The sequence below is a fragment of the Nelumbo lutea genome, chromosome 6 (assembly GCF_056320005.1).
Source record: "Nelumbo lutea isolate HS-2025 chromosome 6, American lotus-T2T, whole genome shotgun sequence".
NCBI lineage: Eukaryota > Viridiplantae > Streptophyta > Magnoliopsida > Proteales > Nelumbonaceae > Nelumbo > Nelumbo lutea.
The window spans coordinates 72,781,903-72,798,801 of NC_142689.1; the positions used below are offsets into that span (position 1 = coordinate 72,781,903).

General features: G+C 42.6%; 1 protein-coding gene across 8 annotated transcripts in view; it reads right to left on the minus strand.

Annotated features, from left to right (window-relative positions):
* The window catches only part of SDG25 (SET domain protein 25), a 30,416-nt gene extending 25,835 nt beyond the window's left edge, over positions 1-4,581 (minus strand). For 2 of the 8 annotated variants that reach the window (XM_088951223.1, XM_088951221.1), the window contains exons 1-4: positions 4,081-4,403; positions 3,167-3,402; positions 2,515-3,070; positions 1,807-1,929 (exon numbers count right to left, since the gene is read on the minus strand). In XM_088951223.1, the coding sequence (XP_088807349.1) occupies positions 1,807-1,929; positions 2,515-3,070; positions 3,167-3,402; positions 4,081-4,161 (996 nt within the window). In that variant the 5' untranslated portion in view covers positions 4,162-4,403. Of the gene's footprint in view, positions 1-1,806; positions 1,930-2,514; positions 3,071-3,166; positions 3,406-4,080 lie in introns of all 8 variants that reach the window. The other 6 variants (XM_088951222.1, XM_088951226.1, XM_088951225.1 and 3 more) reach the window with 5 other exon arrangements.
* Between the last annotated feature and the right edge of the window lie 12,318 nt (positions 4,582-16,899).

Genomic DNA, 16,899 nt, shown 5'->3' on the forward strand with positions numbered 1-16,899 from the left:
TATTAATTATTTTAATATTTTTATAGCCATTAATTATTTTTTATTTTTAATCATTTTGTTTAAATAATTAGTAATTTTTAATTATTAATTTTTTATTTTTTATTTGTATTGTTTCAATATTATTTTGAGGTTGAAAATTATTTTTTATGAGATGATGCAAATTGAATTCAACATTTCCAAATGGTATGTTCTAAGGGTAAAATAGTAAAATCAGTGAATTTCATATGGTAAAGGGTTAATAGAACACAAACAAACTTATGGATTCAGAGCCTCAAAAAAGTAGAAAAGCATCTATTTCTCTTTCCAGATTTCAGACACTTTTAATATCTTTTTAACTTTTCAAACTTCAGATTTCAGATTTACCAAACGCCACCTAACTCTTATATTCAAGGTACTAACTCCCATTATCTCCATAAATCCTATATATGGGATATTTCCCCAGCAATAAATTCTACTTATTACTTTATTAGATCTGTATCCAACACTTTTAACAATATTAAACCCATGGCCCATGCTTTTTAAAACCAACCCAAAAATAAAATCGTTCTTCTGCCCAGATGGTGGGTAAACAATTCAAGCATCCAGATCAAATGGGTCAACCCATGATATCATAGTTAAATGATAAAAATTTTTAAATACACATACATAAAAAAAAAATCACTGAACATTTCGGAAACATATTTAATATCATATATTAATTATACCAAACAAAAATAAAAAATAAAAAAATGGGTACATATCTAATGATTTATATTAATCATATTAAAGAAAAATAAGTGTGACAAAAAATATTTGCTTTTCAATGATGGAAATGAAATACAAAAATGAAATTATTTTTACAATCTAGTGGCAAGTCAATAGTTCAACCTTTCGAGTCATGTATCAACCCTCGATGTCATAATGAAATAATAAAAACTCAAAAAGATAAAATATAAAAAAATATATATGAAAATACATAGAATGTAGAAAACACTTGGACACGTCTCTAATAAAAAATATTCATTATATTAAACAAAAATAAGTGTAATAACTAAGAAATTGTTTGTACACACTAAAATATAAGAATACATAGAAAATTTGGACACATAACTATTACTATCATCGCCATCATCAACATCATTTGTCATCTAAAGTTGTCACATGCTAAGCACATGCACATTTGCCATTACTATATATAATATACCATAACTCATGTATGTTATGAGAATACAAGTGGTGTTGTGGCTTAATGGTAGCATACAATTCTTGGTAAGTAGGAAGTTATAAATCTCATCTCTCCCACCCCCTTCTTTCTCCCATTTTCTCAATCTATTGCTCCTATGTTTCCGCATAGACTGAGACAGATCAAAAGAACTTGTCAGGGAGGAACTTGCTAAAGGAGCACCCAAGTTTTTTTTATCAACAACAAAAGTTATATCTTGTTAATGAGACAGAGGAAGAATTAAGAAAGACCCTCATTCCAGACAGAAGAACAAGGTCAGATGACAAATAGTCAAATACTGAAATACACTAATAACAAGATAAAAAAAATGCATAAAAGATATATTCCCAGGCATACGGCCTCGAAATACAAGTCCATTTATATTAATCAATTCCTTAAAAACACATCTGCAAGGCTGTTGGCAGATTAGTATAGTCATCCTGGATTTACACTAAATCTATTACCTAATAAAACATAAAGTCAACTGATTTAAAAATTAAAATACAACTTATACCACCCAAAAGAAAATTTGCGGAGTACATTATTAGAACCAATCAGAAAGAAAAAATTATTACCAACTACATCAATCTATGTTTGTAGCTTACCATCAATGAACTGCGAATATATCCATAGTGATGCCAAGAATAAAGCTGTGCAAGAGAATATGGGCCACATTTCCTACCCTCATCATCTTCAAACACCCAACACACTTCTTCACTTGACTGCAACTGGATTAGAAGAGAGGGAAACAACACATAAGAACCATACGCAGGAGTGGATAATATTAACTTGTGCACAGCATAAGGGGACAATGAAAAAAAAAATACTGTTCCTAGAAGGAAAAAAAAATTGCAGGCATGGCTGAGGAGACACGATGATGGAAGGTTACAGTCAACAAGTGATCATTAACTGGCTAAAATCAGGTAATAGCAAGCAGCTCTTGAATCCTGCTATCCATCATTCTAGATAGTAATCAGCTCTTTTTTCATGCAATAAAATCCTTATACCATTGCATATCAAAAAATGGTAAAAATACTAGACCAGTTCAGCACGGGATCTCCTGAAAGCAAAAATTGTGCAAACAATCTGAGAGCATGGGCATCCAGCCACACATCAGGAACATCTCTTTGTGAATTTAACATACATGAACAGAAGATATTTCTGATGTGTGGCTGGATGCTGTGCTCTCAGAGTGTTTGCTTTCAGGAGATCTGGGCTAGTTTAATACTATGGTACCATATATGTATGGTAAAGAAATGTAAATTTTAAAATACTATAGCACCAAGTATGCATATAAAAGACAAGTGTTATACCATTGGCAGCTCTGATGAAGTCCAGTTAGTTATCTCGGAGTTTGTTTTCATGTTAGCAGGTGCAACATGAGAAACAGTTTCTGTACATCCATGTGTTGCCAAGTCTCCGTTGCAAGAAGTAAAACCATTTGTGGGTTCACTCAGCATTGTGCTTGCAATGCTTGAAGTCCAATATGCAAACCCGGTGGCAACATGCTCAGGAAACTGCTTGAGGTACTTCAAGGGTACAGGATTGATTACAACTCCATTTACAACAGGATAGACAAGAAGTTCTTCTGGCAAAAATCCAGTGGATAATCCTTCATATAATTGTTCTTGAATGTATGGACCGCACATTTGCCCACTCTGGTTAACATACATCCAACCGCTAACAGAAGGGGCATGAGAAAATCCTGCATAATTGTTATCTTGGCAAGGTGGCCTCCCAGTACTGCATGACTGAGAAACATCACCACTGTTGTTCACCAATTGGCAATTGCCCTCCATTGCAACATATGGTCCCATAGTCTCATTAAGATTGCATCCAGATGAAGAAAAATGAGTATCTTGGGAGAACCTGTTGATTGCATTGCAGGAGAAGTGAACCAAGAAAAATAAGTTTGCAAAATACAAATTTGGAATAACACCAGGAAAAACAAGCATTTACTCATACACATAAGAAGAGCAGCCTTCGTGGTCAGATTGTTGAGGCGAGTCCACATCATTGATATTGCTCATACATGTAGAAGGGACTGAGATGGGATACTCTGACCACAATGTTTTCCGCCTCTTTCTGGGGAGAGCCCAGTGTTCAGATTCATGCAGATGGCCTTCCGGATCAGAATAGTCAGCATTGCTATAGCAACGAGTTGGATCGATTTTACCCTGCAAGAGTTCCTCGTAGGCAACCTGCTAAAAAATTTTGAACGACCCATTATTTCAGTTGCTTAAAGCTCCAAACTGTCAGAGACATACGAGACATAATTGAATTCATAACAGAAACAACAATATTGAAACTTAAAACAGAAAGTAGCAGATGTAACAGGGGGATTGTATAAAGATTTCTTTAATAAAATCCAGATCCAACTTTATCCGAATTAAGCAAATTAATAAAATGGGTTCCTGGTGCACCCACAAGCCCACGAAGAAGAAGAAATTGAAGAAGCTTTTCAATCATATGATTAAAAAAAGGCGCAAACCAAAAATACTTTAATTAATACATAATCAAACAAATAAAACAAATCCATTTATCGGATAAACATTAAAGAGCACAAACCCTACAAAGAACAATTACTAAGGTATATGACCAAAAGATAACACAAAACAATTACAGTAATCATTATTAAAAAAGCCCCAAGTCTATGAAAATTTTAACCCAAAACCCTAGCGTATATAAGCAGGGGGAGAGAGAGGGGGGGCAGATCTATAAATTTGTGATGCTACACTCCACAAAAAGGGAAAGCTAAACTCGATGGAGAAATGAAGAAGAAAGATCAGATCTTTCTTTAACAGTATCAGATCGATTATCGTATCGGACGGTGAATTAAAATAGGAATTACTGCACGAGTTGCGAGGGGGGAACTTCACCAGATCCCGGGCGTCGGGAACTTTCGACGAGTAACCGCCGATGGGAGAAAATACGCAGGTCTCCGGCATCAGGACTACCATATATGCTTTGACCTCGACGGGATCTGATACATGTGACGAGAAGTGGGAAAGAGAGCAACAAGAACCAACGAAATCTTGTTGAAATTTTTTGCCTGGAGACAGTTAGGGTTTGTTAAGTTGGTGCTGGAGAGAAAAAATCAAAAATATCAAATATCTGGTCGAGCGGTGTCTCTTCGCAACCGCGGAGATTGTTTTGTCTATTGATTTATACGGAAGCTGTGCTCTCCAACTCCAACCCCAACTCTCCGGGTAAGTTGGGAACTAAAATGAGATCACCAATCCGATTATGCGGATTCTACGGCCGTGATTTTACACCCATATACAAACATTTCAATCAAACGGCTGATTTTTCTTTATCCCGCCTTCGTCTAATGTATGACCACTGACCAACACAAAAATTTGGCAAAGTCGTCCAAAAAAATAAAACTGGCAAAGAAAGCGTTCAACTCCTGAAAGTTGCAAATGGATGTGAAGTGGCTGAATTTTAATTACTTGTCTTGGTTTTTTTTAGGTTAAATAATTAACCAACCCGTACTGTTTGAAAAAAAATAATTAATGGACAAAATCTTTCCTATCGTTTATGTGTCTTTACAATCCATTCGCATGTCACGTGAATTATATAGTTTTTTTTAATTCTAAAACTATCTTTTCCATTCAAATTTATCCTTCATTATTCTTTAAATTTTCAAAATAAATTTAAGGGCAGATATTTTTTTTTTTAATTTTTCACACCTCTCCTCGTTATAATGAAAACTTTAGTTGTTCTGATTTGAAGCCTCATATCTTTTTACTACATGCTTTTCAAAAACGGACCCGGATGGTTGGACCAGAAAAACCAAGAATTGGTCAGGTGTCCAGTTTTGGTTTTTCCCAGAATTGAAAACTTGTCCATAACCCTTGATTTTGGTCAACAAATTGCTGACCCAGGTGATTAACCGACCGTTCGAACAGTTTTGACCATTTGTTTTGTTATAATGGGTTGACTATTTGGTTCAAATGGTTAAATCGTTCGATCCGATAACCAAACCCCTGACCAGTTCGATCTCTAGGCCATTTTTAAAAATCATGTTCTACTACCCATTCAATTTAGAATGGTCATACTGTGTATGGTTCTATTGTAAAAGAGTTTGGACAATGCTACTTCATCAATTGCAAATGAATTCTTAAGCATGCTTGGGATTCATCACAATCCATCTTGATTAAGCTCTTATAGTGAAGGTAAGAGAGCCAAAGGATTCTATTGGTTAATTTGGAGGGAATTGTAGGGTTTGCAGTTGTTAGGCGTTAAAGATTGTGAAGATGATGTTGATGGATTAATGGGGCTCTAAACAAATTTAGATGAAGGGATGAGACTTGATGTTGGATTAGTTGATGATGATGACCAAATTAGTGTGCAAACTCCAAAGATACTTACTATATATTCATCAGGCCGGATGCACAGATTTGATTACTGGAGCGAGAAATGGAGACAAAAGGCCTGAATCACTATGAAGGGAGAGGAAATAAAGGACAATACATTAGAGAAAAAAAATATGAAGAGAAAGACATACTTCAGTTCAAAATCATTAAAGTCTAAAGGTTAAGCCTAGCAAAAAGAACCCTAGGTACCAGAATGACAACAGTGCAGCATGGGATACCTTGCTTTGCATCTCATCACGTGTTCATGGTACTCGAGTAAAATGGAAAGAATTGGCAGCGTTGAATCCACACACATGGAACTGAAACATTATATTTCCAAATGAAACTATTAGATTGAGATTTATTGAGGTTGAAGGTAAGCTAGGTTTTATGTAGACATGAAATCGTAGATAAGAAAAAAAAATGATGCAAAAAACACAAACAATCAAGACTCCTTATTAGGTTTCTTGTTCCATTGTACAATGGACATATTTCACAATGTATTGAGAATATCTCTCATCAATAAAAACACTCATAAGATGTTTCCAATGTGCGACTAGGAAGTGTTGTGAGCATCGCTCTATGAACAGCAGACCCAGACCTTAAGTTCACGCTGATCTCATATAGAACATCACGAGTCATAGTTTTGCTTGACAAGGCAGCCCACCAGCACCCAAAACTTGGTCTTCAGTTTCAGAGTTTTTGAAAGATATTTACAATTCAGATGCAAGTGATAGTTTTCATTCAATGAATTGTACCAATGCCTGTGGTGGGGTTGTTATTTTTCTTGGGAGTAGGGATGGACTCCAATGCATATATGAGGGCACAGCTTTAGGCATTTGTATTCTGTCTCATCACTAGTCACCACCTGGTCTGGGGACCAGAGGGGTGGTCCAGTGGGAAAGTGGCTTTGTCTCTTTCCCTTGTGCTTGGCATGCGTCCCGTTCACATGGACTGTAAATTTTAAAACAAATAAACAAGGTAATGCAGATGAATTTGTACAAGTTAAACACCCATGATTAAAATTCATCAACGAATCTTATCTTTTATTATATATATATATATTAATAGGATTGGGGTGATTTCTCCGTGAAGAAATAAAATATACTAGTGCGAGTAAATTCCCATGTGAGAGTGATTCATTATTTATTAATTATATAAATATTGTTAGATAATTAGATTTATACAATTATCTAATTATATAAATATATAATAGTTATTATAAAAATTGTTAATCCAATTTCGTATTAGTTATACAAATATTATTAGATAAATATATAATAGTTATTATATATAATTATAAATATTGTTTTATAATTATCTAATTATATAAATATATAGTAGTTATTATAAATATTGTTAATAAGTAGATATCGAACCATTCGAACGGTTTTGACCATTTTTATTTTTTCTATTATTTTTTTGTTAGAATGGGTTGACCATTCGACCCGATAACCGAACCCTTGATTGATTTGATCTTCGAGTTGGTTTTAAAAACCATGATGTTATGTCATTTGACTGTGTGACTCATACGACCTGAAAATGGAACCATTATGGCCACCGGTTTTTGGGTTAACGATTCGATCTCCAGTTTGAACGAACGGCCCGTTCTATCAACAAAAACTAAAAAATAAAAAATGACCAAAAACCATTGAACGGGTTGACGGTTCGACCACTCAGGTTAATGTGTCATTAACCAATTCAACAGTTTTTCCCCAGGGACCGAGATTGGGGTAAAACGGAACTGGTTGTCTGGATGGTTCCCAATTAAAAAAAATGAATGACCCGTTCCGACAACAAAAATTACAGGCAAAAAATTGAGTGTGTGATGTCCATTAAGTAGTACCATACGTGTTGTGTCATTCAAGTGTGTGACTCATACGACTTGAAAATGGAATCGTTCAGGCCATCGATTTTCGGGTCGACGGTTCGAAAGGATGGCCCATTCTGACAACAAAAATAAAATAAAAAATAAAAAATGACTAAAAACCATTGAATGGGTCAATGGTTCGATCGCCTGGATCAATGGGTCATTGACCAATTCAAAGATTTTTTGCCAGGGACCGAGATTAGGATAAAATGGAACCGATTGCCTAGATGATTCCTGATGTGGCATAATCCGGCTGCTCCCTATTGGAGACGATTTAGCTGCCTGCAACGACGGGGACTGAGTAACCTGCAAGAGATGAATCAGAGATCCCGGGGTGGCTTACCCGACGGGGACACTCCGATGCTTAAGTTAGCACATAGTAGTAGAGAGCTTGAAGATGATATCAAAGAGTTAGAGAGCTAGAGAGCAAAGATTACGCATCATACCTATACCCCTAGGGGGGTGAGGTTTTTATATACCGGAGTCCCTGCGGATTTGGTGGGGCAGTTCCTGGATCCTCACTGTGATGGGATCCGCTTTCGTGTTAGGTGGGATAATGCCACCAACCGGAAAGGTTGCCCACCTCCACCTGAATTAGGGAGTGGGTGAGCTAATATAGCCGTTACAAGTCACAATCTCATAATATGCGGGGTATGGTGGTGAGATCCTCGGGTTGTCATGCGGAGGTCAACCAAACTAGGTAGCGAACTGACTATGAAGTGTCGAGCTGCTTGGTGGCGAGCTGCCTATGAAGTGTGGGGCAGCTTGGCGGTGAGCTGCTCGACATGCTCTGAATGCTGAAGTGCCTTAGTACAAAGGTGATTTTACACTGAGGTAGGCTTGTCTTGAGGTGGATCCTTTCCGAAGTGGTCCATCTGTCCGGGTTCAATCTGTAGCAGACTTGATATCGTTATCCTGGTCGCGATCTGATACCGAGGTGATCTTAGTTCAGGATAGCTTCAGATCGGGGTATCAGGGTACCCGAGGTCACTTTGTAGCAAACTGATCATGTTGAGCCGTCACTTGTGTTGAGTCACGTCCACGTGTCTCTCTATTACGAGGTCGGGCCAAATTTCCCTTCATCAATTCCCAATTAAAAAAATAAAAACAGCTAAAAACCATTTTATGGGTCAACGAGTCAATGGTTCGACCACTCGGGTCAATGGGTCGTTGACCGATTCAATGGTTTTTGGCCAGAGACTAGGTCAACAGGTCAGCGGTTCCATTCTAGCCCCTGCGAAGCAGGGCCCCTCCGCTAGTATATCTATTAATAGGAAATGAGTGCTCTTTGCATCCAGGAAATGGAATCTACTTGTGCAAATAGATCCCACATGCGAGCACCTATTTCCTATTAATAGATATATATAACATAACAATAATTATTGATTATTATAGTAATTTAATAAACATATAATTAGTGATTATAATTAATAATTACTGATATTATAAATATGGTTAATAACTAGATATTTACTTTAATTTTACTTTAAATTAAAATTATAAATATTGTTAATAAATTTAGCAACCCAATTTTAATAATTATTGATTATTAAAGTAAATTAATAAATATATAATTAGTGATATAACTAATAATTACTGATGTAATGCGATTTAGTCACTCCTAGTTGGCAGGGGCCTCGCTCCTAACTAGCAACGGATAGCACCTGAGAAGGAGAAAAAGACTAGAGATTCCCGGGCAGCTCGCCTGGCGGGAACACTCCGATGCCTAAGTTAGAACTCGGTGGAGAGCTTAGAGAGTTGTAAAGGAAAATGAGCTAAGAGTGGAGATGCGCACTTACTCAAAAAAAAAATCCCTTTGCCCATTGGGAATCAGGGTCTTTATATACTAATGCTTTATCAAATCGGGTGTAACTGCCTTTGGTTCTCTGCTATAGCCGTTATTCGCCAGGCTGATTCGATTGGTGCAGGTAACCGTTGTAGAGTACGATCCTGTCAGTTGAGAGATGTTATGCAGATTTGGCATGCACGACGCCGCCTGACGTGAGACGTGGGTGCAATCCTCTGGACTGGCAGGTGCTGCATCACTGGACAAGAGACATGGGAGCGAACTAACAGGCACGGTCTTGTCGGATAAGAAGTTTCCCGAAGACTCCAGGTTACTCAATAGCGAGCTCCTTAGTAGCAAGCTCCAATAGCGAGCTACCTTGCAGGAAGTCGTTCTGTAGCGAGATGTCTTGTGGCGAGCTATTCAGGCTGGGTTTCAGTGGGCTCATTACACCGAGTTGTAGCCAAGCTATCATTTACGTCGAGTCATGTCCACGTGTCACCTGGTTAGGAGGTCGGGTCAAATCACCCCCCACTCCTCGGGCTAAAGGTCTTGCTCTAATGCGGGGAGTTCACGAAATGACGGGTGGATTTGACCCACAATTCAAATTACTCTAACTGACCGTGCGTGGTTTTCAGGTTTTTCGGGCACCAAAAGCCCGCCAAACTGCCTTCAGTTTCGGAAGACATGCGACTGTCTTTATTGTGAGCCATTGGATTCGCTTTAATCGAAGCCGTTGACTTTCGGGCATGGTGGCTATAAATACGAGGGCCCAGGGCATCATTTTTTTTACGCCAACCTACCTTGCTTCCAGTTTTGAGGTTGCACCTTTGCCTTGTTTGCTCGAGCTCTCCCCGTTCGAGCCGCTTTCTCAATTTATTTTTTCTGATGAGTCCCTTGTCTTGTCCACTAATGTTTGGGTACCCAAAGTGGGGTTTATCGACTATCATCACCCCGAGCTGTCTCCCCGTACTTAGTAGGGGTGATTTTATGATGTACACCGAGGTGAGCAACATAGTAAGGCATATGCCTAACCTGTCTACACATGGGTTACTGAAGTTGAAGTCGGTTGTCCCTAACGGGTCAAACTTGTATACCGGGGAGGGCTATGCATCACAGCATTCACACTCGAGCTGTCTGCGCCTTTGGTACTAATACTTAGCCTATGCCAATGAAGCGGTTATGTCTTATACGGTGTTGAGGTCTTTGTTAGCTTGGCGTTTTAGCCCTTAGGTTGGGGGAGTGACTTATAGTCCACTCTCCTAGAGTTTGCCCATGCCGAAGAGGCGATTGGGTCTTATAGTGCCAAGGTCTTTTGTTAGCTCGGCGTATTGGCCCTTAGACTCTGGGAGTGATTGCAGTCCACCCTCTTCTGGAGTTCGCCCATGCTGAAGAGGCGACTGGGTCTTATAGTGTCGAGGTCTTTGTTAGCTCAGCGTATTGACCCTTAGGCTCTGGAAGCGGCTTGTAGTCCACTTAGCTCGATGATTACAGGTAATATTGCCTTAAGTTGACAATATTCCATGCCCGAGGTACTTGTTTCCCTTTTAGGGTTTCGAGCTCATACATTCCCTCCCCGAGCACCCGCTTTACTCGATAGAGTCCTTCCTAATTTAGCCCAAGCTTACCAACACTGGGCTCAGGCACCATAACTTTACGAAGAACCAGGTCTCCGATGCGGAGGTTCCGCTTCTTGACCCCAGCGTTATAGTACCGAACTACCCTCTGCTGGTAGGCCACAGTCCTAACGTATGCGAGGTCCCATACCTCTTCAAGTAGGTCGAGGTTGGTGCGTAGCCCGTCTTCATTTGTTTTGTCGTCATGCACTTCTAGACATAGCGTGGGAACCTTGATCTCGATTGGGATGACTGCTTCAGTGCCATAAGTGAGGTTGAAGGGGATCTCGCCTGTTGCGGTCTTTACTGTGGTCTGATAAGCCCATAGTACATTGGGTAGCTTGTCTACCCAAAGTCCCTTATCTCAGTCGAGGCGTGCCTTCAGTCCATGGAGAATGATTTTGTACATGACCTCCGCTAGACCGTTTGCTTTAGGGTGCGCTACCGAGGTGAAGTTTTGTTGAATTCCCATATCTTTGCACCAGTTCTGTAATTTAATATCCTCGAACTACTTACCATTGTCAGAGATCAGTACTCGGGGTAGTCCGAAATGGCGCACTATATTCTTCTAAAAGAAGCTATACACATTCCTTGTTGTGATCGTTGTGAAAAATTCAACTTCTACCCATCTAGTGAAATAATCAACTGCCACCACAAAGAACCTCCTCTGCCCTGTCGCTGGTGGAGATGGTTCGAGTATATCGATCCCCCACTGTGCGAAAGGCCACGGGCTGGTGAGATACTTCAGGTCGGCGGTGGGCTAGTGGTGGCTGTTGGCATGCTCCTGGCACTTGTCACATCTTTTGACGAGCTCGATCGCATCTGCCTTCATCGCTGGCCAGTAGTATCCCTGTCGTAGCGCTTTCTGGGCAAGAGTCTTGCCCCCCAAGTGTCCACCGCACAGGCCCTCGTGAGTGTCACGGAAGGTCGCAAGCAGCACAGATAGGGGAGCGTGTAAGACCTTTGGTACATTCATTCGTCTATCATGATGTATTTGGTCACTGGCACTCTACCCTTCTGGCGGCATTACGATCCGCAGGGAGGGTCCCGTGCAGCAGGAAGCTCACGAGCGGGGTGATTCAGCTCGGCTCTACTTGCTTGATAGGACCGACCTCCCCTGCCCCCCCCCCCCCCCCCCGAGAATGCTAGGCCGAGGCAGGTGCTCTATGTACACGGTTTTCACGGTATTATCACTGGTGCTGGCTAACCGGGACAGGGCATCGGCCTTAGCGTTCTCAGATCTCACGATTTGCTTGAAGAAGTGAGATTGGAAGTTGAGCAAAGCCTCTCTTACTTTGGTTAAGTAGGCGATCATGGTTGGCTCGCGAACTTCATATTCACCTGTAACTTGGTTGACCATGAGCTGAGAATCATTGCAGATGACGATGTGCTTGGCTTTCACTTCATTTGTTAGAGCTAGCCCGACTATTAACGCCTCCTACTTCGCTTCATTGTTGGATGCCGCAAACTCAAAGCGTAATGCATACTCCAGTTTCACCCTGCTTGGCCCATATAGAACAATTCAAGCTCCATTTCCCTGCTGGTTGGACGAGCCATCCACGTGAAAAATCCAGGGCTCCTCATCCCAGCTCGGGTTCAATCTAACTAGGAGAGAAGCCACACTGGTTGCTACCTCACGGTGCTCGAGCTCAACCGGCCTGGGAACATCGAGTTCATCCGACCTGGGGGGCTCGGGCTCGACCGGCCTGGGGACTTCAGTGCTGAAAGTGCACTCCGCGATAAAGTTAGCTAAGTCTTGGGCCTCGATAGCAGTTCACAACTTGTATTGGAGGTCATATTTGCTGAGTTCGATGGGCCACTTTGTCAACCTACCAAAGACCTCGGGCTTGAGCAAGACTTGCCTCAGAGGCTTGTTGGTGAGGACGACGACAGTATGAGCTTGGAAGTACGGATGGAGCTTCCGAGCTACAATGACTAGCACATACGCCAACCTTTCAATCTCTGGATACCTCGTCTCTGCACCCTACAACACTTTGCTAACATAGTAGATAGGTTGTTAGACCCAATCTACTTCTCTTATTAGTATCGAGCTTACCACCTCGTCACTTGCAGAGAGGTACAACTCCAAAACATCACCCTCATCAGGCCGGGTTGACTGGGATACTAGCGAGGTACCTTTTGATCTCGTCGAATGCGAGCTAGCACTCTTCGGTCCATTCAAAGCCTTTGCTTTTAATTGCCTTAAAGAAAGGCAGGCAACAATCTGCCGATTTGGACATGAAGTGGTTCAGGGCGGCTATACAACCATTCAACTTCTGAACCTCCTTCAATTTTTGGGGTGGTCTCATACCTAGGATATACTTAATTTTATCTGGGTTGGCCTCAATGCCACGCCGATTGACAATGTACCATAGGAATTTACCGGATGTGACACCAAAGGCACACTTATTTTGGTTTTAATGTAAAACTTACGCAAAATTTCAAAAACATAATGCAAATCTTTTATTAAATCATTTGAAAGCTGAGTTTTGACGACCATGTCGTCTACATAACATTCTATTTCCTGTTGATCAACGGCTCGAACAACTTATTTACAAATCTTTGGAAGGTAGCATCGGCATTTTTCAATTCGAAGGGCATGACCTTGTAACAGTATAAGCCTAGCTCATTTTTAAAAACTGTTTTTTTCTTCGTCGGTAGGGTCCATTCTTATCTAGTTATAGCTCGAGTAGGCATCCAGGAAACTCAACAACTCATGCCTTGAGGTCGCGTCCACCAAGCGGTCAATCTTGAGGAGTGAGAAGCAATCCTTCGGACAAGCTCGGTTCAGGTCGGTATAATCGACGCACATGTGCCATTTACCATTGGCCTTCTTTACCAGGACTGGATTGGCTACCCAGCTCGGGTAATGGACCTCTCTGATAAAGTTGGCTACGAGGAGCTTCCCGACCTCCTCGTTAATTGCTCTTCAGCACTCCGAGCATCTCTATCGCGGATCATGCAAAAACATCTAAATTTTGAAGCAAAAAACTGACCAGTTGAGATCGTAGGGGCTCCTGGATTGAAGCACTGATCTGAGTCCTCGACCAAAGTGGGCATGGGAACAGTCTCTTCCATAGGTGCAGCTCACTCTTCGTATTGCTCTGTAGAGCACTCCAAGTCGAGGTCGTCGGCCACCTTGGCTTTCCATTTGAAGCGGCGACGTAGCACTTGCGAGACTCGATTGTCTCACGCTACCCCAACTCCGAAGTCCGTGGGGAACTTCATCACCAAATAATAGGTGGAGACCACCGCATGTAGAGCGTGGGTGATGGGCCATCCTATTATGGCGTTGTACGGGGAGTGAGTTGCGACCACCAAGAAGTCGTGGTTAAGCCTCACTATGCTAGGCCAGGTGCCAACTTCCATAGGTACTGTGATTCTCCCCAGGGGCCTGACTTCCTCTCCACTGAAGCCTACTATGGGAGTACTTGCGGGCTTGAGATCACTCTCTCGGAGCTGAAGCTTGTCGAATGTTGCCTTGGAAAGAATGCCTGTCGAGCTGCCGGAGTCGACGAGGACATGCTTGACTTCGAAGTCATTAATCCTTATCTTCATGACGAACGCGTCATCGTGGGGGTAGTGGACCCCGCGCACGTCATCCTCAGTGAAGAAGATCGGGTCTTCTGTCCTTGGCTGCTTTGGGGGGTTCTGCTCTTCCCTTCCGACCTCATGGGCTGATGTGTGAGCTGCAGCTGAGGTGCAACCCGCGACGATCGATCCTCCAACGATCACATGAATGGTCCCTCAAACTTACCTCTCTTCAAAGGGCTGCCGCTGCGGCTGCTCTGCTTGTCTGCTACTAGACTCGGGAGCATCTCTACCTTGCTCCCCCTGCCGACCTATTTTATTATTACTGTTTTGTACAAAATTTCTTAAATATCCGCAATGGATGAGCTCTTCTATCTCATCGCGGAGGTTCTTACAAGTCTCGGTACTATGACCATGATCTTTATGAAAACTACAATACATATTCTTATTTCTTATACAGGGGTCCCCTTTCAGCCGGGGTGGCCACTTCACATACGGGGCGGGGGGTGTCTTTGATTGCCATGAGCATCTCGGACCGCTTCGCATTCAGGGGTGTGTAGTCAGTTCTTTCTGCTAGAGGGGCTTGGAAAGGCTGACATGGTCTTGCCCCCCGAGCTGGGTCTTTCTTCTTCTTGCAGTCCCCGTGGGTCAACGACTCAGTTTCTCTTTTCCTCTTTTTAGGCACATTTTCATTCTTCTGGTTAATCTCCTCCTTCGTCCCTATGAACTGGTCCACGAGCTTGATGAACTTGGTCACAGTCTTAGGCTGGTTGACAACTACATGCCACTTGAACTCTCTGTGTGTGATGCCTCTCTTGGTTGTTGTAAGTCGCACTGCGGGGTCCAAGTGAGGTATTTGTAGGTAAGCGTCATTGAACCACTTGTTGTAGCTACGGATAGGCTCCCCTTTCCTCTGGACTATGCCGAGGAGGCTCTCCTAGGTTCTCGGGCACCGCTTATTGGTGACGAAATGGGAGGTAAAGACTTGCATGAACTGGCCTAGCTTCTTATTGACCCGAGCACGAGGTTCAAGTACCATGTGCGGGCTACTCCTTTGAAGGTGGTGGAGAAGGCCACGCACATGTAGGACTCACTAGCCCTGCCAAGTGCATCTACGACTGGGAGACGTCGACATTGTCATTCAAATCGATCGATCCATCATACTTGTCCAAGGGAGGGACCTTGAAGTCCTTAGGCATGGGGACAACTAGAAGTTCTGGAGACAGAGGGGATGGAACTGAGAGGAGTGGAGTGGCTTTCACTTCGTTTGAGCTCACCTCTTCCTTACCATTGAGCTCGAGCAGGTTGTGAGTGGCAGTTCGGTGAGCTCGGCGAGCTCGGCGGCATCTCCACTACTTCGCTGGCTCGGAGTTAGTACTGTTTGATTCTGTGTTGTTGAGCTTGATGGGCATGGGGTGGGGCTCGGGTTGCTGTTGATGGCTGTGAACTGAAGGGCCTTGTCTACAGTCTATGGCCAGGACCTTGAACTAGTTCTCGGCGAGCAAAAGCTCGAACTATGAAGGCCGACGCGACGTGGGTCTGACTGACTGAGAGGCCCCTGACTTAACTATATGCTGCGAGGTGGGGGGAGTAACTTGTCTTTCCCTCCTACCATGGGATGAGACCTGGCTTCCGAGAGGGTTCTGAGTTCAGGAGGTCTCTCCTCGGCCGGGGAGACGCTTGCTGTGACGGTGGGGCTTGGCCTGTTGCATAGCGGAGTGTTGAGGTGGAACTTGCTATTGATGCTGAGGCAGCGGTGGGAACTGTTGCTGGTACTGCTGTTGGTAGACGTGGTGGAGCATTTGTTGCTGGTATAGCTAGAACTGGTGGACCTGCTGCATTTGAGCTTGCATAGCTCACACGCAGTGTACCAAGTTTTCTTGCTGGTTCTGTTAGGCCACCGGGAGAACTAACGGTTTTGCAAAGGTCGCCTCCACCGGCGAAGGGAGTGGAGCATTTACTAGCGCCATGACCTGAGGCGCGCTCAGGGTAGGGACTCCATCCGCGGAGAGGGGTACAGTGAACTGGCCAATGTAGAAGGTAGGGAGCTGAGGTCGTTCCCCGGAGGTGTTTTGGTTGGCACTTCATCTGGCGTTGCTGGAGGTAGCCATTGAAGTCTTACTGAAGTTGCTTGGTGAGAGGCTTTTTGAAGCGTATTCCCACAGACGGCGCCAAATGATGTAGCGCGATCTGGTAACTCCTAGCTGGTAGGGGCCTCGCTCCTAACTGGCAATGGATAGCACCTGAGAAGGAGAAGAAGACGATGGATTCCCGAGGAGCTCGCCCGGCGGGAACACTCCGATGCTTAAGTTAGAACTCGGTGGAGATCTTAGAGAGTTGTAAAGGAAAATGAGCTAGGAGTGGAGATGCACACTTACTTAAAAAAATTCCCTTTGCCCCTTGGGAATTGGGCCTTTATATACTAATGCTCTGTAAAATCGGGTGTAGCTGCCTCTGATTCTCTGCTATAGCCATTATTTGCCAGCCTGTTTCAATTGGTGTAGGTATTCGTCGCAGAGTACATTCCCGTCAGTTGA